We start from the raw sequence: 26,458 nt of genomic DNA, 5'->3' as shown, positions 1-26,458 counted from the left end.
TCAGGGAAATATCAAGTTTTACTTTTTATTTTAAGTTTTGTTGTATTAATGTTTTGTTTTTTTTTCTCAAAATTTTAATTTATCTTATGATCATTTTTTTCATTTTATATTTTTTAAAATCATAAAATAATTGTTTTTTAAATTATCATTTATTTATTCAGACAATACAAATTTATGTTTAGAATAAATTAATGAATTTGAAAGTCGTTAATGTTGAATTTGGCTTTTCATAAGCTTATTTCATATTAAGAATTTATGTAATTTTTTTTTAATGTGGTATTATAAATTTTAAAATGCTTATTTGTTTGATTTTTATTATAAAATGTTCTCTAAATATTCTTAAATATTCTAGAAAAAAAAGCATTTTTAATATTTAACTTTTATTTTAAAATATTAATTATTAGAAATATATATATATATATAATTAATAATATAATCAATTTTACTTAATTAGTAGAGATGGGAACCAAAAATTTAGATTTTATTTAAATTAAAGCAAATTTATCATGAAATGATCATCAATTATTTGAGTTTTTTTATTTATTTTTTGAGTGTCTAAACTTTAACTATAGATACCAAACTTTATTATATGTCCAATACGATTAAATATTTTGTTCAATATATTTATCTATTTACTTTTTTATCATGAAATAATTTAATATCAATCGATGATTCTTATCTTTATGATTTCTTTAAGATGTATTAATCTTAATAATTTTAAATTTTCTATAGATTAAAGCACAGTCTACCAACTAGTAGAGATAAAATTAAATATTTTTTTAAATTAAAGATTAAAGTAAGTTAAATTAAATTAATTTTTAAAATATTTTAAGCTATATGATTTTTTTTTTATGTATTATTGTAAATAATTTATTCATGAAACTTTTTAATAAATTGTTTTAGCTGCTAATTTAGCTAGTTATTCATTTTACTATGAAATTTAATTTTATCTATACGGTTATTATAGAGAGTAATACAGAATTTTCTATTTCAAGAAATAAATTTGTTCAATTTAAATAAATAATTTTTGAAGTTACTTCATTAAACTTTAATTTATCAATGAAAAAAAAACGATTTTCAAGATCTAGTTTTCTGTGGTTTGTTTTTTATTTTTATTAATTTAATAAAAATAAATTGAAATATAATTATTATCCTTAATACATATTCACTCCTAAACATACTATCTTTATATAAATAAAAATGGTTTCAAAGATCAAATTTATGAATTAATACATTTAATACTTAAAAAAATTTTTAAACTGATTTTTAAAACAGATAAAAATGTATTGATACAATATTTTTACCAAAAAAAAAACAAAAAGGATTATAATTTTTATTTAAAATGCCTTTATATTGCACTTAAAATATAAAATACTGTTAGTATCACTTGAAATAGCTGCAATAGCGATCTGAGCTTACAGCGCTTATTTAAGGAGAATCAAATTTTGATTAATTATTTTCTGTAGAAATGTTTATTGCTTTTTCTTTATTATTATTATCATTAATATCAATCTTATTATTTTTATTTTAGTTTCGAGCAGAATTTTACTCCTCATTTACCTCATCAAACATCATATGATTACTATTTTCTAATTGTGGATAATTAGGGTAACTTTATTTTGGATTTGAAGCGTAATTAGAAAGGAGACCATTATCTTTCATAGTCTTGTAGATGTAATCATCTAAAAGTTGTATTAATTAATGATCTCTTACAGATTTCTTTTCCTAGTTTAAAATATTAATCAAGGATTGTATTGCGTTATTAACTTTCTCTTCATAGCTCTAATTGACTTTTTCATAAAACTAGTTTGCTTTTTTTTTATTACCTTTGTCTTCTCCATTTTTCATGACAGGTCTAGGTAAGAGCTCAAATAATTTAATTTAATCGTCATTTAGCAAAATCTATTTAAGCTTGTCTATTTCTTATAACTTTTAAAGGATGTATTAAATATCTAAATGGCTTTAGACCTTGTCAACACCTTTTATAATAAATTACTTTTTTAATTAGAGCATTTTAGACCTTGTGCATTTAATAAAGAAAGAAAGATATTCAGAGCATGTAAGCTTCACCCTCTCTTTATGAGGATTTAAAATATTTCTGATTCTATTCAAAAAAGATTATTTCAGTTCATTTTCTTTTGCTATTTAGCTTTCACTTTTTAAAGCTTAACTTTCAAGTAAAGAATTTTAATTTCTTTCATTTCTTTTTGTTGTTTACTGAGTGAATTTTGTTTTGGTTGCTAAATTCTAGCTTTTAGATAAATTCATAGATTAAGAGATATCTAACTAAGTTTGGTTTTTCATTTCAATTTCTTTAAAATTTTCTTTTCTTAGTTATTCTTCCTAATTTTTAATTGCTTTCATGTATTGTTCTTCCTTTCTTTCTGTATTAGAATTCTATTAACTTATTTGCTTAATTTATTAGATATTACTTTGATTACAATCATATTAAGACTATGGCTGGAAATTATACGAGATGTCGTTTTGCCTTTATGATGTTTCTTTCTAAAAAGAAAATTAACTCTTATCCATCTAATTATTTGCACTTTAATTATTACCTATCATATATTTTTGATGTTGGTTATTATTTTCATTTTTGTCATTGTTTTCATCTTGTGAAAAATCAAAATCAAATATACTGTTGATAATCTCTTTATCTAAGTGAATTTTGGCAAATGGATAAGTTAATACAAACCCTATTACTGTGACAAGCTTTAAGATACCTCCTAATTAGGCAACAAGATCAGAAAATTTCATATATCTTCTTTCCATAATTAATTATTTATTCTTGTAAGGTCTTAAAGTAAATTGGACCAATAACCCATCTTAACCATATAAATTACTTGAGCTTGATTGAACATACATAAAATCTCTTATTTATTGTAAAGATTTTTGTAAGAACCCAGTATCAGATTACACATAGTAATTTTCAAAAAATGCCACAAACTATTGACTTTAAAAGATAGATGTCTAAGTCTCAATGTTAAAGCCTCTATAATCAAATGGCTCCTCTAAATTAGTAGGATCGATAATTTTGTCAATCATGTATGCAAGGAAGTAAAGGTTAGAAGCAACATTATTAATTACTGATTATGGTTTGCAAACAGTAGAACCAGGTATAGTAGAATTTTTACATTAAGAAAAATAAACATCTACTCTAGAATAAAAATCTCCTGAGTAATCTCCTTCAACAAAAACCTCTTAATTGTCATCAAAGCAGAAGTACTAGTTTAGATTAAGCGCATTAAAATAATCTTTTACTTTATCAGATTTTATGTCATTACTGTTACAAGGTCTTATATTCAAAGGAGTTGCCTAGAGGCTACTTGAGTATGTTTAAGTAGTCTAATTATAGACTTTTACTAGCTAAGAAATAGTAGCTCTTACTTGAATAATTGAAGGATCATAAACCGTTTTTCCTACTGCTGTATTGAAACCCATGACTATTATTTGCTTTTCCTTATCAATAGTCATTCTTTCAGGGTTTTTAACATATTACTCGCTTGTGATAACAATAGGATTAGTCTTATAAAATAATTCCTATCCATAAAAATAGGTAGCTAATCCAAACGTTAAGAACACAAGAATAGAGATTATCGCTCCAAAAGTTGTTCTGTGGGTATCATCGTTTTAGAAATTTACGTTTATAGGTATTCCATAAATATCTACGAGTTTAACAATAGAAGCGAATCTACTTGTTTTTTTCATATTTTGATGGTTTTGTTTTTTTATTGTTAATAAATTTTTGTTAAGTTAATAATTATTTATAATCTTATCTTAGCTATTTTAGTAATTTAAAATCATCTTATAATACTTCGTTAATTTTAAATTAATCACACAAATTTCTTTAAATCTTTATAAGTCAGAATGTTAATCTTTCTTAATAATTCCAAAAACATTAGATTCTAATAATAAGGTCATTAATTCATTAAAAATACGATTTTAGAATTAAGTAACCATAATAATACTACTGTAATATTTAACTTAGAAATATCTTTTGAATAAATTGAAAGTTTTATTTGCTGTTTATATTAATAAAGTACAATGATTAAAGTAAGATCAATACAATCTGAATTTTTTCAAAATGTTTTTGCTGTATTTTTTATCAAATACATTTATATTATTTTAATTATGATTTGATTCATTATCATTATTCTTAATTTTTAAAATATATTTGAATGATTTTTTAATCACTCATTTAGATAAAAAATAAAACAATCACCACAACATATTTAATTAAAATTAAGTCTTATTTAATAGATAAAAAAATAAAAGAATCAAGTATAAAAGAAAACCAGGGTAGTTGGAGATTAGTTAAATTATTTTCAAGTTCGCGATAAATCTGAATAATTTTAAATAATTTTAAGATTCTATTTTCTTTGTATTTAAACCTCCCTTAACCATAATTTTATAATTTTGGTTTAGTTAATAAAAAATATTAAATTCTATAATTATAATTTTCGTCTTTAGAAGACAAAAAATTATTTGTTATAGTGAAATCAAAATGTAATTTATTCCATAAATAACATATTTTTAATGTGGCACTAAATTAATTGATTAAAGTATTGGTCCATCATCTGCATATTATGATAATTAAGGAACTTAAATTTTTAAAATAATCAGTCATTCTACACATTTAAATTTGCTTAATTTCTATAAAATTTAATCAAAAAATATCAAGAATCTAATTATTAAGATTTTATCTAATTAAAACAACTAGTATATTTTACTATTTTTGATAATAATTTGATGTTTATTAGCAAATTACAAAATAAATAAAAAATTTAGAATAAAAGGAAATGTATATATGATGAATAAGAAAAGTAAGAAAACAAATATCTTTAGCACATGAAGACATGACTGATTATAGACATTAATTTATATAATAATTTAATACTATCAATTTTTTATAAAGTAATTTGTATAATTAAAGTTTTAATAAGAATGCAGAGTATATGTTTTTTAGAATTATATTCAAACTAGTTTCTAATACCATATTTTAAAATTAATAGTAAAAAAATATGCAAAAGAGCGATTTGAACTACTTAAATTTACTAAATTTATATAAAATCTAATCTTAGAATAAAATTCGATTAGTATAAATTAAAGCTATTTGGTCATTTTACTTTGTAAGTTAGTAGTTTGAGATAAATTATTTGCAAGTTTTATAAAAAACACAAAATAATTTATTAATTCACATGTATGTCTAATCAGAAGTATTAAAACAGCTATATTTATATAAGGTAAAGGTTCATATATTAAGGCCACCTCGATTTCAGTTTAGAAGTCTCACTTACCGTCTTTAATCGAAACTTTCAAAAATTTCAGTCATTAAAATATTTAAAAGCTCTTTTTTATTTATATACATCATCAAATAAATTCTAAAGAAATTATTTATTATTAATAACATATTATCAATAGAGGATAATGATTTATCTGCGTTTTTCATTATTTACCTATAAATCGTTTAAGCATAATTAAGTTAGATTACATTCATGCTATTATATTTGTACATTGTTAATAAGATGCTTAGAATAAAAAAATAAAATAAATTTAATTATACTTTGTGAAAGTATTTATTTAAAATTATAATGAATGAGTTTAAAAAGCAACCCGTAATATAGTATTTCACTAAAAATTAATTTATTTTATTTGCAATAATATTATCTTATTATTATTTTGTGTGATTCAATTTGTTTGATATTATTTTTAGTAATTTTAAACTCTCTCCATATGAAATTATTTACAATTATATCTTGTAATAAAAGAAATTTTAAATGCATTAAAATCAATTGATAGATTTTTTTAGTAATATTTTTCAAAATAATTCAACCTAAATTCATTCATTCTCATAATTAAAAATAAATATCTTCAATTTAAAAAACATTTTTAATGTAATAATTTATTTAATTTGTCATTTTTTACTTTTTTTCATTTCAAAAAGCTTCAAAATATTTCTAAAGCTGATTTAGATAGACTTATATCTTAAAAGAATTAAAAATAAAAAAGCAATTTTTAATAAAAATCAAATTTTTTTTATAACATTATTAGTGTTATATAAAAATTAATTGTAAATTAATGTTTTTGTTTAAATATTTATCTTATATTTTTAATAATGAGCTAATTAAATGCTATTAATCAAAATTCCAATCATTTAGTAATTAAAATTTGCAGCCATCTGACTGCTGGTTGAAATTTTTCAATCTTAATTGTGTGAATTTAATTTGCTTCAAATTATTATTAAATCTAATACAGTAAACAAATTAATAGATAAAAAACCAAATCACCTCTAAAATAGCTTAATAATCCACTTGAATTTGATTGTTGTAAAGCATACTCTGAGGTTAAAAAAATTTATTTATAATTTATAAAATCAATCATTTAAGCTTTTCCTCCCATGTAACCCATATTTTCAACTATACAAACCTTTTGAAAATACTATTTATATATTTCTTTCAAATATTAATTTGTATAATTCTAAAAATAATTGTAAGCAATTTGTTAAACTATTTAGTTACTCTTAAAATTTAGTAGTTCGAAATAATCAATAAACAAATAAATCAATTTACTTTTCATGAGATCATATTGCATCACTAGAATGTTTGTTTTTAAAATTTTATAATTAGATTCTCTTCACTTCTTTTTGATCATAATTGAATTAATTATCATAAGTTGTGGTTTAACTTAATTCTTATTAACAAAATACCACTTATTATATACTATTGGAATAAATAAATATGATATTTACTTTAATGATTTTTTTAAATATTCTTGAAAATTTAGAATCTATTTAATATTTTCTTTTTATGCTCTTAAATTGAAATAAATAACTTATAATGTTGTAAATACATTTTAAAAAGTTTTTTAATAATTAGCTTTTATCATTTGTTTAAAATATTTTTTAACATACTCAAGTTAATTAATTTTATACAAAATTTGTTTTGACAAAGCAAATGAATGAATGATCTTCAGAAGAAAATGTAACAATAAATGGTAAAGTGAATTATTTTTATCTAAAAATTATCAAAAATAACATAAATATGTTTGTTTGTTTGCTTCCTTTTTGAAAAAAAAAAAACTAGTTTTTAAGAATTGATTAATAAATTGAAAAATTGAAAAATTTGTTTAGTTTTATAATGAATGCATAGGCTATTATATATATTTTAGAAAGAAAATAAATTCTATCAACATTGTAAACTCTATTTACTTTTAGAAGATAAATGTTATTTATTTTTAAAAACAAATAGGTAATGTAAGAAACAAACCAATAAAATTATTTGAAAGTTTATGTTAAGAAAAGTAAGTAAGAATTATAAATCAAAAGGATAAAAAAAAATATATATTTCTAACATATCAAACTAATTAATATTAATTATGTTTCAGTTTTTTTCATCCTGTATTAAGTATAAATTTGGAAACCACTTCATTTTCCATTGTTGTGTTTATCTTTATCATTTTAATCTTTACCTTTATTATCATGATGATCATTATTGTTATTATCATTTTGGTTATTTTGGTTGTTGCTTTTGTTATTATCTTTTTTCTAGTCTTAATTTCCTTTTTTGTTTTTATTATCATCTTTGTTGTTTTTGTTATCATTTTGGCTATGGTTATTGCCATTGTTATTTTAATTATTGCTATTACTATTCACTATTTGAAGGAAGCGCTTTCCGTTGTTCTTCTTATCATCATCTTTGTTATGATTTCCGCTTTTATTATCTTTGTTATCATTTTTGTGATTATTATCTTTATCCTTATCATTATTCTTGTCATCTTTATTTTTATCATTATTGTTATCATGGTTTGATTTGTTATTTTTATTATCTTTATTTTAATCATTGTTGTGGTTATCTTTGCTGCCGTTATTTTTGTTATTGTTGTTGCCATTATTGTTGTTATTGCTGCCATTATTGTTATTATTGTTGCTGTTGTTATTGCTACTCACTATTTGTAGAGTGCGCTTTCCATTATCATCTTTATCATTTTTATGTTAATTTTGGTTATTGTTATCTTAGTGATTACCCTATGCATGATGATTATGATTTTTGTCTTTATGTTGTAGGAAACGTTGATTTTCTTAGTCAAGATTTAGAAGTTCCATCAAAGCTTTAAGATTGATATCATATTTTTAGGCAAGTTAGAATAGTTGGAATTAAATTTGAGATTGAGAAAGTTTCTAGAAATATTCTTTCATTTAGGAGATATCTTCGATCAGTTTGATTTATTCATCATTTTCTTACTAGCAGAAAACGCAAGAGGAAGTAAGAAGGAGCAGAGCAAAAACAATAGTTTTATTCATTTTTAATTTATTAAGATTATTTATTTCTTTTTTTTTTTTAATATTATTAATTCAACTTTATATCCTCGATATCCCTTTTTTAAAAGCTTTTCTTTACTTAAAAGTTAATAATTGATTAAATTATCACCTGAAATACATTAAAAACACATTTTACTGCACTGATTTTAGATAATTTAACTTTTTATTAAAAAGGTTACTATATTCATTTTAAAATTAAGCGAGTATTAACTAGCCACAAATAAAGAAATAATGGATGTATAGCGTTAAAAACATTTAATTTTCATTTTTCAAGCATATATTTTATATTTTTTAATGGACTATTAAATTTATAGTCTATTTGTTTTCTCTAGATTATCTTCAAAATAGTAACAAATAAACAGCAAGCCTCATTTCTTTAAAAGGTCTAAAGACTGTTAAATTGTTTATATTAAACTTGCTCAAATATTACATGTAAATATAATTTTTTGAAATAATCTATTAATTTTTTTATATACATTGTAGTATTTTTTATTAAATCTTCTAAAATTATATTCTTGATTCCTCAAAAAGAATAATTCAAAAAGAAACACTTTTGATTGATTAAAATTAATATCTAAATTATTTAAATTTATGGTAAATAATCTTCAAAAATCAACTTTTATTTTCAATGATTGTAAAAATTCAAGCTATAATAAAAAGGATAAAAAATGTAAAAATAGCCAGTTATAAATTAAGTGACATCACATTATTGGCTCTGAATAAAATAATAGAAAAATTTTTAATCTTAACTTATAAAACTTCAATTATTTTTGTTTCTTAGAAATGTAAAAAATTGTTATATATATTTAAAGTCATAGATAATCTAAAATTTTAAATAGCACTTAATATTATTTTATGTTAGAATTTTTAAAAATATTGATAATATTATTTTGCATATGTGTATATTTTTCTGTGTTAACTAAATACACCCATACATACATGAATAAATTCAATTTTTTTATTATTTAAAATTATTTATTGAAATTTTAATTATTAAAAAACTAAAAATTTCATGAGTTAGCAGCATTAAAATTGCATGTAATTTATTTTTTTAAAATTTTTTTAACATTTTAATATATAACTCAATAAGGCTTACTAGTATCACCAGCGAAATTTACAACATCTTATCAACTCTTCTTACTCTGCTTTTGTGTTAATCAGCTTGGGTTCCTTGTTGCTAATTATTAGCTTGAGTATTTGTGGTTGTATTATTTGTTGTGGCATTAGTAGAATTAGTGTTAGTAGTAGTAGCTGCTGTTTTTGTGAATATAAAATTATATTTTAATTTTATAACACATACAATTTTTATTTAATTTTTTTTAATATGAAGTTAAATATTTTAATTCATTAAAATTTCGAGAAAATTAATTTTAAATATTTTTAAATATCTTTATTTAAATTTTTATACCTTAATTAATTAGAATTTTCAATAATCATTATTTTATATATTTAATAATTATTTTATTATTATTTTACATTTCCGATTTAGGAAATCCGAATATCCTAAATTCTAGATAACGAGAGTTTACGGTATATGAGTATTTATTTAATATTTAATCTTTTTGATTTAAGACACCTGCTAGCTATTAAGCTTATTTTCAATTTTTGTGATTAGCTGATTTTGCTTAGAATTTTATTACAGATTGGTGTAAATTTTAAACAAAGAAACTGTATCTACCAAAGTTGAAATATCAAATTTTTGTGATAAGTGCAATTTGCTAAAGCAAACAGAACCTAAGCCTGATACACAAGTCGTTGCATCAATTATTTATTCTCTCTTTTTTTAATATTGAAGAGAATATAATTAATTTGTTAGTTATTTAAATATAAAATGATTAGATATAAAGTAATAATCAAAGCAAAAAATTTGAACATTAAAAAATGACTTAAATTAAAAAAAATAAAGAACCAGAAAATAATCCAAAATAAATAAATAAAATACATAAATTAAAAGTATTCTATTTTTTTAAATTCAAATAAATGAACTATATTAAGAACAAGTGTCAAGTTTGAGAGATTGATTAGAACAGTTTGATAAAACAGAACCTAATAATTCTGATACATCTATCTTAATTACCAGTTTTTTCGCTACTTCTTAAATATTAAATGAAATATAATTAATTAGTTTACGAGTTAGTAAAAAAGAAAGAAACAATGATGAAATAATAATTAAACTAAAAGTTCAAAACTAAAAAATGAGTAAAATTAAAAAATAAAAAAACACAATTAAAAAAAATTAAATCAAATAAAAAGCTACTTTATAAATAAAAAGATTTTTATTGTTTTAAATTCCTTATTATATAAAAATATACCATAATTCAAAACAAATAAATAAATTAATCATTTTTACCAAAGACTGACTAAGTAAGTGTCAGTCTAATTTGAGGGATTTTTTAATTAGTGCAGTTCGATAAATCAAAACAAACCTAAGTTTGATTGATGAGCAATTGTATAAAATTTACAAAAAGATAATGTGATTTTTAAAAAAGCCAAATAACAATTTTAAAATCAAATTTCAGCCAAGAGCTCAAAAAATTTTTTTAAGTGGATCTTAATTTTAATTAATAAAGATTATTTTTGCTAAGAGAAATAAGAATTCATATAAAAATGAATAAAAATTTTTTTAAAATCTCATTATAAATTTTAAATATTATTTTGAGTTTTAAATAAAAATATTTAATTGACAATCAATTTTTTGAATTTACTATCAATTCGTAATTAAAATAAACAAATATGCATCTAATAATTAATTTTTGGGTAGGAATTGATTGACAATATAATAGGAGAAATTAAAAAATAAATGTGAAAAGTTTCAGGAATTTGAAGAAAATTAAAATGAGTAAGAGGAAGTATTTGATTGGTGAAGAGATAGAAATTGTATATTTATAATAGATTCTTATTACAACAAAAAGTGAAAAAATCACAGATAGTGCATAAGATTTCCTAAGAAATAAGGTAAATGAATATTCAAACTGACAATAATTATTTTGAAATACTATTTAATATACAGTATTTACATCACTTAATTGTTAATCTTTGCTAATTTTATCAAGATGACATCATGCTTATTCCATCCTTGATATTACATAATCAATTTATTAATAAATAAATAAACATCATAATAAAGCAAGTTATTTTATTAAATTAGGATAAGATAAAAGATAATAAATCTATTAATTAGCTGCTATCCAAAGAGATTTATCCTTACAAATTATATAGCTAGTTAAGCATAAATCAAACAAAAAAGAAAGAAAGTATACAATTTTAGAGTATTCGCTGAGAAATTAAAACTTAGAAACAAAATTATAAATTAGAAATCATTTTTTAAAAATTCAGCTTTCTCTTAGACGCAATCAAAGAAAATAGAAGGAATGAGCAATATTCGCAGCATTTAGAATTAAAAACGACATCTCTTTATTGATTTATCAGAGGAAAGTTACGGTTTGCTTATGAAAAATCAGCTTTAAAAATCACTAGAAAAAATACTTGAAGCAGAGAATTAGCTGTACAAAAAAATAAGCAAAGGATAAATGAAGAAATTTAGCACTGAAATATCTAACATGTACTATATAAAAGGTTTGATTTTAGACAGGATGAAAGATTTACCAAAGAGCCTGCTGGCATACTAGCGTGCATTTGAGGAAAATAAGAAAAATAAAAGCATATGCAATAATATTGGAAAGGTTTATTTACAATTATTGAATTATGAAGAGGCAGAAAAGTATTTACTGTGGGCTTTACAACTTGACGACAAGTTGCTTTAGGCATATGTTAACTTGGCATATTTGTATTTTGAAATAACTGATTTCGATAAATGTTTGATGATTTGCAATGAAGCTTTGTCAAGAAACATTTAAGACTTTATGCTTTTTGAATATTTAGGTATATGCAATGTAATACACAGAAAAAATTATTCAGAATCACTGGTGAACTTTTATCAGTACATGAGTATTTGCAACAAGAATAAATTCAAGCCGAGCTATTTATCACTCTATTACATGTCTTATGCTTTACTCCTCGAATCTAAATACGATGAATCGCTCAAATATATTGAAAGTGCTATTTATTTTTACCCTTAAGAAGGCGAGGCCTACTTCCTTCGTGCTTAAGTTTTTTACAATTTATAAAAGTTAGAATAAGCCGAGTAAGATATCACAAAGTACGCACAGATAAAAAATATTTAATTGATTTGTGTCGACTCTTAGATAAATAGTCATTTGTCAGGCATAGACGATACTTAATTTGAGAATATTGATTAAAAAGCTGATCAAATAAAAGAATTAATAAATAAAGAAGAGAATAGCAATAGCTCTCCTAATAATATCAACTAAAATATAAATTCAGATTAAAAATAAATATCATATCAAAATTAAACATAAGAGTTTTTAAAGGATGAAGAAACGAAAGATATGACAAAAAAGAATTCTGAAATGTATGTCAACACCGAATAGAACCATTTGATATAGGAAGAAAAATTGAACATTTACTTTCAAATGGGATTGATTTATATGCAAAAAGCAAATTAAATTTCAAGCACAAAGGATTTTGATAAGCTTTTTAATAAACAAAAACTGTAACAAAAGGCAATTCAATATTTTGAAGAAGCCAATTCCATTTAGTATCAATTCCCAATCGTATTCAACCTTGGTCTGCTTCTAGAGGAGATAGGATAAAACGATGATTCCTTTTAAGTGCTTTAGAAATCAGTTATCAAGCACTTTGAGAATTCAAATGATGAATTTTATTTAAATAGCGACAATTATCACATTCTTAACTTATTATTTCTAAATATTTTCAAACTGAATTACTTACAAAAATATTAGTAAAATTTAAATTAAATATTGAGCTACGACGAAACTGAGTAGTCAAAAGCTAAATTGAGTATTGACAGCAAAACAGCTACTGATACTCAAGATCTCCAAGCAATTAACAGTAAATATTTCTCAGATGTTATTTACCCAAGAAGAAGGAAAATTTCTATTACTCAAGTCAAAAATATTAAAGAAAGTTTATCTTGTCAAATAAATTAAATTAAGAGAAATATAGCTCTAACAAAGTCTCAGCTTATTGAAATTGTTCTCCATAAGCTAAATCAAATTAATAAATAAAAGCTTATACTCAGTAACAAGTAAGAATAATATAAGTAAACAATTGTAGACCTTGAATCTTTTATTTCTCCACAGTTGTAAACACAAGGATTTTCAATAATAAGCGAAGAAAATATCAGAACTAATATAAGGACTTCATACCTTTAGTCTTGCGATGATTTGAACAAACTTGAATAGCAAAGACATAGCAATTAAAGTGATTTTTAGGAAGACAGCTAGGATATTTTAGATTCTTCTCAATCTCCGAAGAATGCAATAGCTTAAGATACAAATCTTCAAGAAAACAAAGAAAATTAGATGCCTAATTAGCAATTAAAAACATAAAATTCTAGAGAAAATTCAGAAGCAAATAGACAAGGAAATGAAAATTCGATTGATATGCGCTTTAGGAAAATGAGTAGCAAAGGTTGCAGTTGCAGTTATAGCACAGAAAACAGCACAGATAAAAGCAATTGCAAATTATGTTGTGATAATCATTAAACTGAATAAAAATAGTAAGGCGTTAATTAAAATAAGAAACTTAAAACACAAAACGAGGAGGAGGAAGAAGAAGAGGAAGAAAAAAGCTTTTTATAAGACGAAGAAAATGAAGAATATAAATTGCAGAAGCAAAGAGAGCAAGAAAAGGAAAAGATTATCAAGTATGCGAAAATAATATTTGAAAAGTAAAAGTAAGAGTAACAGGTAAGAATTCAAAAATTAAAACTTGAAGCAAACAAAAAGTAAGAAGAAGAATACAAGCAAGAAAAATAGAAGTTGTATGATTAAATTAAATTAATACAAAGAGAATACGATGATATTATTCAATAGTTTAAGAGTCTTCTAAATTAATCTAAAAATAATTAATATTAATTCTTCCCTCAATGCATAGCTTGCAACCCACTATATAGAAGAAGCGATTTATCTTCAAGAGACGAGTCAGATTCTCAAAAAACACAAGAAGATAATCCTAAAAGCAGCCAATTAGAGTCTCACTAAATTTAAGAAAATTAACAAAACAAACAAAAAGAATTGCCTTAAATAAGTTCTTCTTAATCTACAAACGGAGAAATTTCTAGCCCAAATGCAATTAATACTAAATTAAAATGTGAATGTGATAAAATAAAAAACTAGATTTTAAATTACAATTCCTTCTTAAAGAGCAAGAACTTTGAAAGAGACTTCTTCTTTGCTTTTAAAAGAGTAATTAAAAACACCTTTTTGCATTCTCGTTATATCATAGACTCTCTATACAGTAAGAGTAGCATTACCATTTCTTCACTTGCAGAGCTCTCACTAGGTTTTATACCTTTATTTTAGAGCGACTTACTTTTATTGGATAAAGATAATTCATAGATTTAAATAGTAAGCAATGAAATTTTAGTTAAAAAGTGCTACGTAATTCTCTCCCTCTCTGACTCAGTCGAGAATCTTCACTAAATCTTAGATTCTCTGAGTGCTGCCCTCAGTGTTTATCTATCTGAATACATGTAAGAATATTATCACAACACCTCTGAAAATATTTATCCAGATAACTGGGGAGACAAGATGAATTAAGTATTGGATCTTCTCAAAAATAGTTACGAAATTTCTTTTGAATTGTTAGGAGAATCATATGCCTATTTCATATTCTATCAATTCTTTGCAAAATTTATTGATAACGAAGAAGAATTGATAAAATATAAAGAGAAGCACATGCAAGACAGGGCATAGTTCTTATTCAATTTCATTCTAAGCAACATTAAATTCTCCCCTATAGAATTCTTTAAAACAAAAATGAACCCCCCAAAATAAGTTCTAGCCCTTCCTAATTTAGCTCCTAATCCAACAAGAATAAAAACAAATATAAGTTCCAATACTGATACCTGTAATGTGAATGAATCCCATATAAAATCTGTTTCTAACTATGGTTAATCTGAAGCCATTCAAGATAGCTCGATTTTAAGAAGAAGCTCTAAAAAACAAAAGAAAAACTCAGTCTAAAGATAAGAAAAATGCTTATGCAATATTTATTGAAAAACTTAGAGCCAAGCATTAGAGAAAAAAACAGAAATTAAATTTTAAAATAAACTTAACAAATAAATATTTTTGCCTCTATTGCGATGATTATCTCTTAGCTTATTGATAAAATGTAAAATGAATAAAATTTCAAAAAAACAAGCAAACGATATATACACTGAATAATACTATTCAGTCCCTTAATTAACAGCAATAAGAACTTTCCTATATTAAATATAAAAAACTATATTTTTTAACAAAAATTTCTAAGAAATAAAATAAATATTATTATTTTTTTAACAAATAATATTTATGAACTATAAATAATATCTGAAGAAAGAAAGAAAGTAATTTTGTACTTTATATATTAAAATATATTTACATAATTCAATAACTTTAAATTATATGTATTTATACTTACTTACTAACTTCCATTCAGTATTCTCTCAAAAATGTTACCTTATCTAAATTAAATTGCATTTTTTACATGCCTTAAAAATAAAATCTTTTTAAAAATGAATAAATTAATGACAAAATGAATGAATAAATTAAAATAAAAATGAAAAAATAAACACTTTGAAATTTATTATTTTGTTTACAAAATTAATTTTGACATAAAGTCTGATTTATCTTTATTTGTCATTTATTTACTGTAAAAGCCTTATCTATAAAAGAAATTAACAATTTCAGAAACCTTAATTAAAAATTACATAATTCAAAAATCAAATATTTAAGAAAATTTTCTTTTATTGAACATTTAATTTTAGCTCATATCATAAAAATCTAAAAATAATAACTTACACTCTTTAAAATGATCAAAGGATAAATGTTCAATTTTTAAATTTTAATAAGAGTATCTTTGTTTGTTTTCTTACTTACTTGTCTTAATTTTTAGTTTTTTATTTTCCTTTTGTTTATTAATCTCAATTCATTTTACAATACAAACATAGTATGTTGACAAACTTCAAATAAAATCTTTTTAAATCCTATAATTTAAAAATAAATTCAAAATTATGATTGTAAAATCCTTCCTAATTCATATATGAATAATTCTTAGAAAAATGAAATTTTAATTCCTCAATTAGTAAGTTAAGATTTTGAAATTAATTTGAAAATTATATGAATATAAAACTAAATCAAAAAAAAATTATCATCATTTAAGTTTAAAAAGAATTTAAATTTTGACAATATTTTAAAAATCTTCTAAACCTGTATTTAATAAATAAGCCAAAACCCAAACCCAGAAGATAGATCCTACTTATTTAAATGTTAGTGAATTAATTATCTTAGTTCTTTTATTATTAATTCTTATCAAAATCAAGCTTAGTTAGAATTTCAAAAAATACTGCAATTAACAGTACCTTTTAAAATATTAATTGACTATTTTGAAAATTTATTTATTTAAATTAGCACTTAATAAGTATTAAAAAAAATAAATTCTTTAAAAGTTATCTTCAAGATATAAAATATATTAAATTATTTTACGATTTAGTTTTTTAATAGTCTAATTTATTCAAAATTTAAAAAATATTTTATATAATTTTACATCTAACAATTTCTTTTATAATTTTTATTTAATAAAATTCTAGTCTCATAAATCAAATTATTTATCAAAGCTTTTAACATTATTTGGATTAATGAATTTTTGAATGTTTAGCCTAATTTCCTCTGATTCTTATTAAGTTTTTTTAGCTTTGTTGCTCCAATCATAGCTTGATATTTTAGTGATCACATTTTTGAGGTAATTAAAATCCTTTCCATTTAGCTTAATGCCATTTTGCTTGTGTTCATCTGCAATAAAAATATACAATTTAGGGAGAATTTCAATATCTTCCAAAATCTATCCACTTTCATTATAAATCTTATTTTTTGTCATATCTATTTGAAATATCTAAATAAAGTCTTCCATTGACTACTGTTTAATGAATTTATCTAATTTAAGTAAATTTTAAATTAGAGATTCACTTTCCTTTATAAAATCGCTTTTAAAGTAAACAATAACATCCTTTTTACTTTTATAAACTTCTTACTCAAAATTTTTTCCTACTAATTTCTTATTTTAATTTTAAAATTATTAATTAGTATTTGAATTGTTTTTATTACTTTTATTGGCTCTTGATTTTCTAATGGAATTTCTTCTGATTCAACCAATACTGGTAAATCTCCTCTAAATACTTGAATTATAAAATTTTCCATATCATCCTTTTTAATTTTTTCTTACGACAAATTCTCCATTTAAAAAACTTATTTACCATTTCGTCTTATAAAATATAATTAGATTTTATTTTTATTTAACTCTTTTTAAACAATTACAGTTTTTAGTCTTTGAAGAAGATCTTTTTCCATATTTTTCTTATAAACCGTAAAGAAAGATAGTCCATCATTAAATTTAAGAGATAAATATGGCAAATATGATAAAATCTCTTTACTCTTCTAAGATTCATCTAAAAAAATTATAATTCCATCAGCATTTTTTTATAGTAACTTATTTAAATTTATTTGATTCAAAATGTCTATTTTTTAATATGCATTTTTTAAAAGAAACTCTTCAATTTTAGTTTGTTCAAAATGCCCATCAAAAATAAAGTGGCTTTTAGTGTATTTAGAGTTGACCAACAATATAATAGATTCGTCAATTATTGAATGATATTCACTGAATTAATTTAAAATGTATTCTTTTAATTGCTCTTAATCTTTTTTTGAAGTATCAACATAATAATAAGCCATATCTCCAAATTTAGAGCAAGTAAATTCATATTCTTAAAACTGTAAACTATTTTTATCTCCCAAAAAAACGCTGAATATTTTCTCATTTTTGTATATATCGTCGAAGATTTGAACAGTTATTATTTCGTTCAAAGGATAACTCTTCTGTTATACAAATTTGACCAAGCTTTCATATTCCCTAAAAATTATAAAAATAATTAGTTTTATTAAAAATCACTAAAAAATACCTTTCGCCTTCAAATGTGCTTAAAAATTTTCCATATTTATAAAATTATATTGATGGATATTATTTAATTTATAATTAATCTATTTTTTTATGAAAGGACATTACATCTATTTTAGAGAACAGTATTTTGTTTCCTTATTTCTCAAAAAATGATGCTACTTTCTCATAAATTGGGAGGAAAGATTTGCAAGAAGAGCATGACGATACATAATGAAATATCAACACATTTTATCCAGCATTTTAGATATTTTACAAATCCTCCCAGGATTTTCCAACAAATACAGATTTCTCTTTTCTTATTTAATGCTTGTTTAAATCTATTTATAATTAAGATGCTCCATTTATGCAAAATACTAATTGAATAATGATTATTATCTTGATCATCATTTTAATAAAAAAATTTGTATTTTTAGAATCTTTTTTCGTTTTTTAAATGATTAAAAATATATAAAAAATTTTTAAAATCTTAGATGCTTTTAAATTTTTTGAAATTAATAAAATTTATCTTTAAATTTCTAATAATATATTTTATTGAAAACAGTTAACTTTTTAATATTGTCTTAGTAGTAGAAGAATTTAATTCTTAAAAGATAGATAAAAAATATGTTATTTTATTGATTGCAAATGCAAAAAAAAAAATCTAAAATTTAGTTTATCAAAAATAGATGATATTATTTAATAAGAATTATTAAGGAGAAGTAGATAAAACATGTAAAAAGAATTTATAACAAAATTTTTGCAAAAAGAGTTATCAGTATTGGATGAAAATAATTTAGACTTAGAATTGAATGAACTGCTATACAAAGAGAGCTAATATTTGGTTTTAAGAGATAGTAATAAAGTATTTTATATCTTCATTTTTATTTAAGATGCTAATTAATAGAGAATAGATTAGATCATAAGTGAAGTAGAAAATACAATTAAAATTTAATTTGATTATGTAGAGTTATTAATATTAACAGTGAAATTTAAAGTTATTCGCTATTTATACGAACCGCATTTCCATTTAGATAGCGTAGTCTGATTTAATCTTAGATAAATATTTAATATAAATATTACTAATCAATCTATTTAACTAACTAACAAACAAACTTTCTTTTTACATATTTTATTATTTAGAGTTTATATAAAATATTTGCTTTAAAAAAATATTAGAGAGTCTACAAATGATAACAAAAACTATTAACTATTTTAGTGTATTTTTAGATCAAACAATTTATTTATATATAATTTATGTTTGCTTTGAGATTTTGAAATAAAGATTTGCTTAGAATAAATTTTGTTTGTTTTCGTATGTTTATATCCAAAATTTATTCATGATGATTTACTTTTAGTGAATATCTAAACGAACTAATTAATTAATTAAAATACCTACTTTACTTTAGAAATATAAAAGTTAATAATTAAAAATAGAAGATAAAAGAAATTATTTATTGTGCTATCTATGTAGAGGTTTAAAAATTTTTCAAAGAACTTTAAAGACTTTGTAATTAACTCTTAAAGGAGAGAAGAGATGATTTTAGGATGGAGTAATTATTGTTTATAAGATTTTACATTATTTTAAAATAATATGACTGATTGATTATCAAAGAAGTGTTTCTCAATTAACAAAATCTATTTATTATCAAATTAGAAAATTCTAGGTAGTTTTCTCTAAAGAAAACTATCGCCTACTCAACTGGTTTATATTTTATAGGTGCTACCTATTACTACTCTAAGACTAATGAAGACTTTTCGATAAAGGTAACTTTCTAAGATTACAATTATTAGCCAACGATCAAATAAAATTTTATTATTTTTATCAAAATAAAAAGATGGATTTCGCTCGTAATGTTAGCAGATTTTCAGGGTGGGTTTCAAGCCAATACATACCATTAAGCTTAAGAAAACCTCTTTTTGGTGCATTTGCAAAATCATATAATGTTATTGAGAACGATATGATAGAGCCATTCGAAAATTATGAAACTTTTAATTAATTTTTCACTCGTAGGGTTAAACCTCGTTAGATTGATAATAACGATGAAGTTATTCTATCTCCTGCAGATTCCAAAGTTTTAACTATCGCCGAAGTTAAGGGAGACTCAAATATTTTAGTAAAAGGCATTAATTATAAGATGGGTGAATTTTTAACTGGAAATAAAAGCGTTGTTTTAGATAACGATCTATTCAAAACTCTTAAGATAAAAGATCCTGAATCAAAGATATACTAAGCAATCTTCTACTTAAATCCAGGAGATTATCATAGATATCATTCACCTACATAAATACTTGCAAAGAGAAGAAACCATATACTCGGTTATTTAGCTCCAGTCAAAGAATCCTATATTTCAAAATATGAAGTATCTTGTTTTTTCTCAAATCATATTCAAAAAATTAAATATTATTTTATCTCCCTTTTGAAACAATAAAAATTTAATTTAATTTAAAGAGAGTGTATGAAGGTAATGAGAGAGTAGCTTTGTTTGGTGAATGGAAACACGGTTAATTCATTTAAGTTTACGTAGGAGCTACTAATGTAGGTTCTATGACATTAGAATTCGACCCAGTAAATAAATAACATTATAAATAATAAAAGCAATCTTTATTAAATTTTAAAAATTATTTTAAAATTATCATAGGAATTAAAAACTAATTAGAAAATTGATTTAAATTGGAAAAAATTCAATAAGAGCAATGTCAAGAATTTTGATAATAAAATTGATGTAGAAAGTGTAAAGAAAACTGCTGAACAAAGACCTGATCTTTAAGAGTTTTCCACCGAAGAATTATCAGTATTAAATGATTTAGATAAGAAATAAAAGATTCCTTCAATTTACAAATAACTAGAAAATGGTATATTAATTCCTAAAGGTGCTGAAATAGGTAGATTTAATTTAGGATCTACCGTCGTTGTTTTCTTTGAAGCTAAAGGAGATTTATAATGGTTTGTCAAAGAAGGTGATAAAGTCAGATACGGTTAACCTGTATGTCAAGTTATGCTCAATTAATAAACAGCTTAAAATAAAAGTTAAAAAAATTGAAAACCCTAAATGTATTTTTATATAAATATTTATATAGCACAAAAAATTTCATAAATCTAGTAAAGACTTTAAAACATTACTTTTAATAATTAATTAATTAATTAATTAATTTTTATAAATCATGACTCAGATAACTAAAAATTGGATTTAAAATAATTTAACTAATAAAAAAATAAAATTATTAAAAATAAACAGTTAATTTTATCAAATGTATTAATTAATCAGCGTCAAATTTTAGTTATTGAAAATTTATTTTTTATTTAAATTTTTTTAAAAAATATTATTGAGCTTTTTTTATTTTAAAGTAAAAAAATGTAAAATAGATTTATATATTTTTATCAAATATTTTAATTTTAAATAACAATATTTTAATTCCAGAATAAAAAATTTAATAAGATTGTTTATAATTTTCTTTTTTAATTATTAGCTGTTGTCCTTAAATTATTTTAAAAACTAGAAATATTGAATTCAAATATTTTTTAAAGTTATTTTATGAAAAATAAATTTGTTTTGAAAATCAATGAAAGAAAAGTAAAGATAATATAGTTAGTATATTTCTGTTCATTAAATTATTAAAATAAATATAACTAATCAATTGTAATTTTCATTAAATTTAATTAAAATGTCTAAAATATTAAAGTCATTAGATTTATTTTCTACTCCTTTCTTTTTTAATATAGAAAATAACTAATAGAAAAGAAAAACAGCATTTGGAGGTCTCGTTTCTATTGCTGTTTTTTCTTTATCCCTAGCATACTTTACATATATATGCTACCTCTATTCTAATAACAAAATTGATCCAACTGTTAATTAGACTTAAAAAGTTATCAATGAAGACTTTTTTATGACTATTTAAAACAGTATTCTTGCTTTTTAAATCTATTTGCCAAATGGGTAGAATTTAGATGAATTCCAAACCGAAAAAGGGAAAAGATATGTTTTACCAACAGCATCTTATAAATCACCAGATCCAAACAATAATGATCAAACCAAATCAACTAATATCAATTTAATAAAATGTAAAGATCCTGATTTAGCTACTTTTTATTGTTTTGATTTTACACCAATTAGTAGCATGGAGAATTAAATGGATATTGGTTATGATGCTAACATTTTAGGAAAATATTCGTTTGAAATAGTTATTATAATTTGCGATGCTTCGATTTTAGATCCATCTTTAAACTGTGCAAGTTAGTAATAATTTAGGTAAGATTTTCTTAGAATTTCTACTAGTTTTACAATTAAAATAACAACCTAATACTATAACACTTAAACAAAGTAACTTGAAAAATTCACCAGAAACTAATTGGTTTCTGTATCAGATGGATTAACTTCAGTGTCTTAAATCAATCTTTTAAGAACTAACTAGTAAATAACATAAGGTTTCCTACTCTAGTAAAGATAATCTAATGTATTTTTTTCGGATTATGACATTAGGGATATTTATTTCACTAAATAATTTATTTTTGAAGAATATGGTAGTATTTTTAATATATTAACAGTAATTTAATTCTAAATTGGTAATATAGAAGTACTATAATAAATTTAATATCCCTTATTTACATATGTTTTAGCTCAATTTGCTAGTGTTTTTAATGTGTTACTAATATTTGGAATTGTTGGGTAGCTTTTTTCATAAAATTAGCTCATTCTTGATTTTGCTGAAGTTTAGCTAAAATCTTACTTTAAAGCATCTGCCTATAATATTTTAAAACAAATAAATATATCCAAACATAGAATAGAAGATTTTTCTCTGTCAAAGCATTTAACTTCTGTGTATTTTCAAATTAAAAACAAATAATTGCTACCTTATTTCAATAAATATTTAAACATAAATATCTTCAAGAGGTAATTTAAATTGCCTTTTTATTTATTTACAGAAACAAATTTGATTTTTATTTTTATATTTTTGATTAAATGAAGGATTAAGATATTGATAATGGCACAATTTTTCGATCAATCGATGCAGGGTCAAGATTCATAATAAATAAAACTATTTAAAGAGCTAATTAACGAAACTCAAAATCAAATTAGCATAACTGAGCTTCAATAGGAATTAATGTAAATGAAGATTATTATAAGATTGCTGCTCTCTAAAGAATAATTTGCTGCTATTTAATTGTGTGGCTATTTTATCAATAGCGAGAAAGAACTTTTATAAAACAATTTAAAATAAAGTTTTAAAGATAAAATAGAGTAAAATCCACAACTTGAAAATAATTTCCAAGAAACAATAATTTTAAAAAAAGAAACAAATTTGAATTAAATTGAGGAAAATAAAAAAATAGGCGAAAGTTACTCAGCTAAATCAGATAAAAAGTACAATCAAGTAGATAATTGCAACAATTTAATTTAAAAAATAGAAAACACATAAGATAATAATGATTAAAAAGAATCTAAACATTAAAAAGTTCTTGAAATAAATATTAATGATAGAAATAATAATAGCTATATTTCAGAAAATAATCAGCTTTATGATAAAAAAATATAATAAAAGTATGAAAATCATTTAGATGCATTATAGTAAATTGAAAAAAATTAAGAATACTTTGAATCTTGCATTTAAAAATTTTTAGATAAAAAGTTGGATAAATCTGAGCTTGATAAAAGAATTTTAGGTTGCATGATTGGATTTGATTAATAAGAATTAGGCTGATTAAGCCATCAAAAATATAAAAAATATTTACTTTCTATATAATTTTATATTTTTTTTGTGAAATAAAATATCCTTTGTAATAAATAGTAAGGTGGATATTTTAAAAATGATTTTTTTTTTAGTAATTTAAATTTAATTTTTTTTACTTAAAAAACAGATAAACATTTCAAAAAAATATTATTTTTATTTAGCCTTAGTATATAAACTGTTGCCTTATTTTAATATAAATTAATTCTTTATTCTGATTTTTTAAATATTTTTGAGATATTTTAATAATAAAGAATTAATAAAATATAATTTTGTTTATTTAAATTTTATAAAAACTAATTAATAATATTTTCAAAGTTATAAATTTCTGAGAAATAAATACAAAAGGAAAATAAATACATTTAACTAAAATAGTAATTATATTTTTTAATATTAAAAATAAAAAAATAAATAATCACAACATATATTATTAGATTTATGTTATTGCTTCAAGAGCCCCTTATTTTAATGCATAAAAAGCTTTATCTTCTGTATTTTACTATTACTTCCAACCAAAAGGAGAATTATCATCTCTTGGATTAACTCTTATGAATGTTATATGCCTAAATTTTAAAAAAGATAAATATATCAATTTGAGTTTTATTTATTTTTACTTGTATTTTAAGAATAATTCTTCGCCCATCATCCTTATAGTTGCAACAGCTTCCCCTGCTCCAAATTCTAAAACAATAATTCTATCTCTTTAAATAAAAAATAAAACATAAGTTAATATTTAATATTAATTTATTCAATTATTACTATGTAGTTAATTGATTTTTAAACTACAGATACCTATCTTCTTATTCTTCAACTCTATCTGACATAAAAGAGTAATCCCCAAACATCAAAATATTAGGACGTACTATAACATTTACACAATTCTTACAATTAGGAAGTGGATCTTTAGCCTCAAATGTATTCATATCATAAATAATATTGTATCCTTTAGATATAAATAGAGATATAAAATTCATACCTTAAAAACTCTGCTCCTCCAATTCATCTTAAAATTAAAGCCGAGAGGGAGGGAGGTTGTTAATGAAAGAAATGGTCAAATAAAAAATGGTGTCCTTGGCTCAGATATATCGAAGCAGTTACGGTTTATAGATAGATAGATTTTAATGATATTTACCATCTGCTGAATAAATTCTTTAACAGCTTGTGCATTGCATAAAATTAATTGAGCCATGAACTTCATAAACACTCTTATTATCAAATCCTAAAATTCATTATTTTAAACAAATTTACATATAAAATAGCTTAAAAACTCAATAATGTAATATAAAATAATAAATTTACCTGCTTTTTAGAAATGTCCATCAACATTTGAGGTGAGTACAAAACTTTTTTTATTTTAACTCCAAGTTTTTAACATTCCAAAACCTTTGTGAGGTTGTGTTTCTCTATATAAATGGAGTCTGTGTCCATAAAACCCCCAAAATAAATCTTCAATTTAATGATGAAAAAGTCAAATATTGTATGCTAGTTAATATTTGATTACTTGGATGACTAGTTTATACCAAAATAAATAAAAATGTAGATATATCATTTAACTAATAAAAATACTCTAATAAAAATTATGGATTAGCACACTCAGTGAAAGAGAATTTATTCCTAAAAGGAATGTAATTGTTCCAAAATCCTAAAATTAAAAAAAAATGTAACTAAAAATATTATGCATTTTGTGGAGATTATATTCTAATACCTTCTTTCCCCCTAAAATCTGGAAGTCCTGAATCTACACCCATTCCTGCTCCTGCTGTGATAATAAGACAGCTTGCGCTTTGAATTCTTTTAGCAATTAGTTGATGTAAATTGGTTTGCATGTATTTTTAAAGATATTTTTAGTATTTAATTAGATATAAATAGAATAGTTGCTTGCTTTTCAATTTGTTGAAATAATATCAATTGATTTTATCATCAGATAGATATCATTTCAAAAATAAGAACATCAAAATTATGTTTTAATTTTAACTAATTATTTATTTTTTATAATAAATCTATTTTAAAATTATTTTTAATCTTAAATTTTAATTTAAACTAAACAATTCTTTTATTTGGAATATCTTTTAAAATAAGCTAAATCGATTTCAAAAAATCTTTCAATAAATTTCAATTTCACTCAATTTTTTTTTGAAAAGTAAAATAATAAATTTAGTGAATTTCAATATTTAATGTTAACATTTTTTTCTATTTTAAGAATGCTAAAATAAGTGTGAGAATGACTAAAAATAAAAAATTATATAACAATTAATTTCAATTTTATTAATTCGATTGAGTATAGTGAATTTTTTGAAGTAGCAAAATTGCTGTTATAGTCTATTTATAAATGTATAGAAGTTTACTATACTTACACATTTGAAATTTTATTTAAAGTTGGATTATAGCGCAAGGAAAAAA

General features: G+C 22.0%; 7 protein-coding genes across 7 annotated transcripts; 3 read left to right on the top strand and 4 right to left on the bottom strand. All coding sequences in view use genetic code 6, as the record gives it.

Moving 5' to 3' along the window:
• Positions 1 to 1,383: 1,383 nt before the first annotated feature.
• Positions 1,384 to 3,708, bottom strand: TTHERM_00859400 (zinc knuckle protein, putative; the record flags this gene model as incomplete). The annotated part of the gene is made up of 1 exon (XM_001021980.1): positions 1,384 to 3,708. The coding sequence occupies one exon, from the start codon at positions 3,706 to 3,708 to the stop codon at positions 1,384 to 1,386; it is 2,325 nt and encodes a 774-aa protein (XP_001021980.1).
• Positions 3,709 to 7,423: 3,715 nt separating this feature from the next.
• TTHERM_00859380 (hypothetical protein) lies at positions 7,424 to 8,347 on the bottom strand (the record flags this gene model as incomplete). The annotated part of the gene is made up of 1 exon (XM_001021978.2): positions 7,424 to 8,347. The coding sequence occupies exon 1, from the start codon at positions 8,297 to 8,299 to the stop codon at positions 7,424 to 7,426; it is 876 nt and encodes a 291-aa protein (XP_001021978.1). The 5' UTR covers positions 8,300 to 8,347.
• A 3,341-nt stretch (positions 8,348 to 11,688) lies between these two features.
• On the top strand, positions 11,689 to 15,420 carry TTHERM_00859360 (tetratricopeptide repeat protein; the record flags this gene model as incomplete). The annotated part of the gene is made up of 1 exon (XM_001021976.1): positions 11,689 to 15,420. The coding sequence occupies one exon, from the start codon at positions 11,689 to 11,691 to the stop codon at positions 15,418 to 15,420; it is 3,732 nt and encodes a 1,243-aa protein (XP_001021976.1).
• Positions 15,421 to 16,993: 1,573 nt separating this feature from the next.
• TTHERM_00859350 (protein disulfide-isomerase A4, putative) lies at positions 16,994 to 17,637 on the bottom strand (the record flags this gene model as incomplete). Its single annotated transcript, XM_001021975.2, has 2 exons — positions 16,994 to 17,455; positions 17,506 to 17,637. 2 exons carry the CDS (start codon positions 17,635 to 17,637, stop codon positions 16,994 to 16,996), a joined length of 594 nt encoding a protein of 197 aa, XP_001021975.2.
• A 2,105-nt stretch (positions 17,638 to 19,742) lies between these two features.
• TTHERM_000859349 (phosphatidylserine decarboxylase) lies at positions 19,743 to 21,464 on the top strand. The gene is made up of 5 exons (XM_012799180.1): positions 19,743 to 19,884; positions 19,989 to 20,098; positions 20,170 to 20,694; positions 20,784 to 20,900; positions 20,974 to 21,464. The coding sequence occupies exons 1-5, from the start codon at positions 19,800 to 19,802 to the stop codon at positions 21,373 to 21,375; spliced, it is 1,239 nt and encodes a 412-aa protein (XP_012654634.1). The 5' UTR covers positions 19,743 to 19,799; the 3' UTR covers positions 21,376 to 21,464.
• Positions 21,465 to 21,997: 533 nt separating this feature from the next.
• On the top strand, positions 21,998 to 24,031 carry TTHERM_00859340 (phosphatidylserine decarboxylase family protein; the record flags this gene model as incomplete). The annotated part of the gene is made up of 2 exons (XM_001021974.2): positions 21,998 to 23,223; positions 23,299 to 24,031. 2 exons carry the CDS (start codon positions 21,998 to 22,000, stop codon positions 24,029 to 24,031), a joined length of 1,959 nt encoding a protein of 652 aa, XP_001021974.2.
• Positions 24,032 to 24,473: 442 nt separating this feature from the next.
• On the bottom strand, positions 24,474 to 25,884 carry TTHERM_00859330 (SIR2 family transcriptional regulator; the record flags this gene model as incomplete). Its single annotated transcript, XM_001021973.2, has 8 exons — positions 24,474 to 24,621; positions 24,673 to 24,759; positions 24,818 to 25,001; positions 25,191 to 25,277; positions 25,358 to 25,504; positions 25,560 to 25,567; positions 25,625 to 25,700; positions 25,764 to 25,884. The coding sequence occupies 8 exons, from the start codon at positions 25,882 to 25,884 to the stop codon at positions 24,474 to 24,476; spliced, it is 858 nt and encodes a 285-aa protein (XP_001021973.2).
• Between the last annotated feature and the right edge of the window lie 574 nt (positions 25,885 to 26,458).

Source organism: Tetrahymena thermophila (genome assembly GCF_000189635.1).
Source record: "Tetrahymena thermophila SB210 genomic scaffold scf_8254496, whole genome shotgun sequence".
Classification (NCBI taxonomy): Eukaryota; Ciliophora; class Oligohymenophorea; order Hymenostomatida; family Tetrahymenidae; genus Tetrahymena; species Tetrahymena thermophila.
This window is presented reverse-complemented; position numbering and strand designations above follow the sequence as displayed.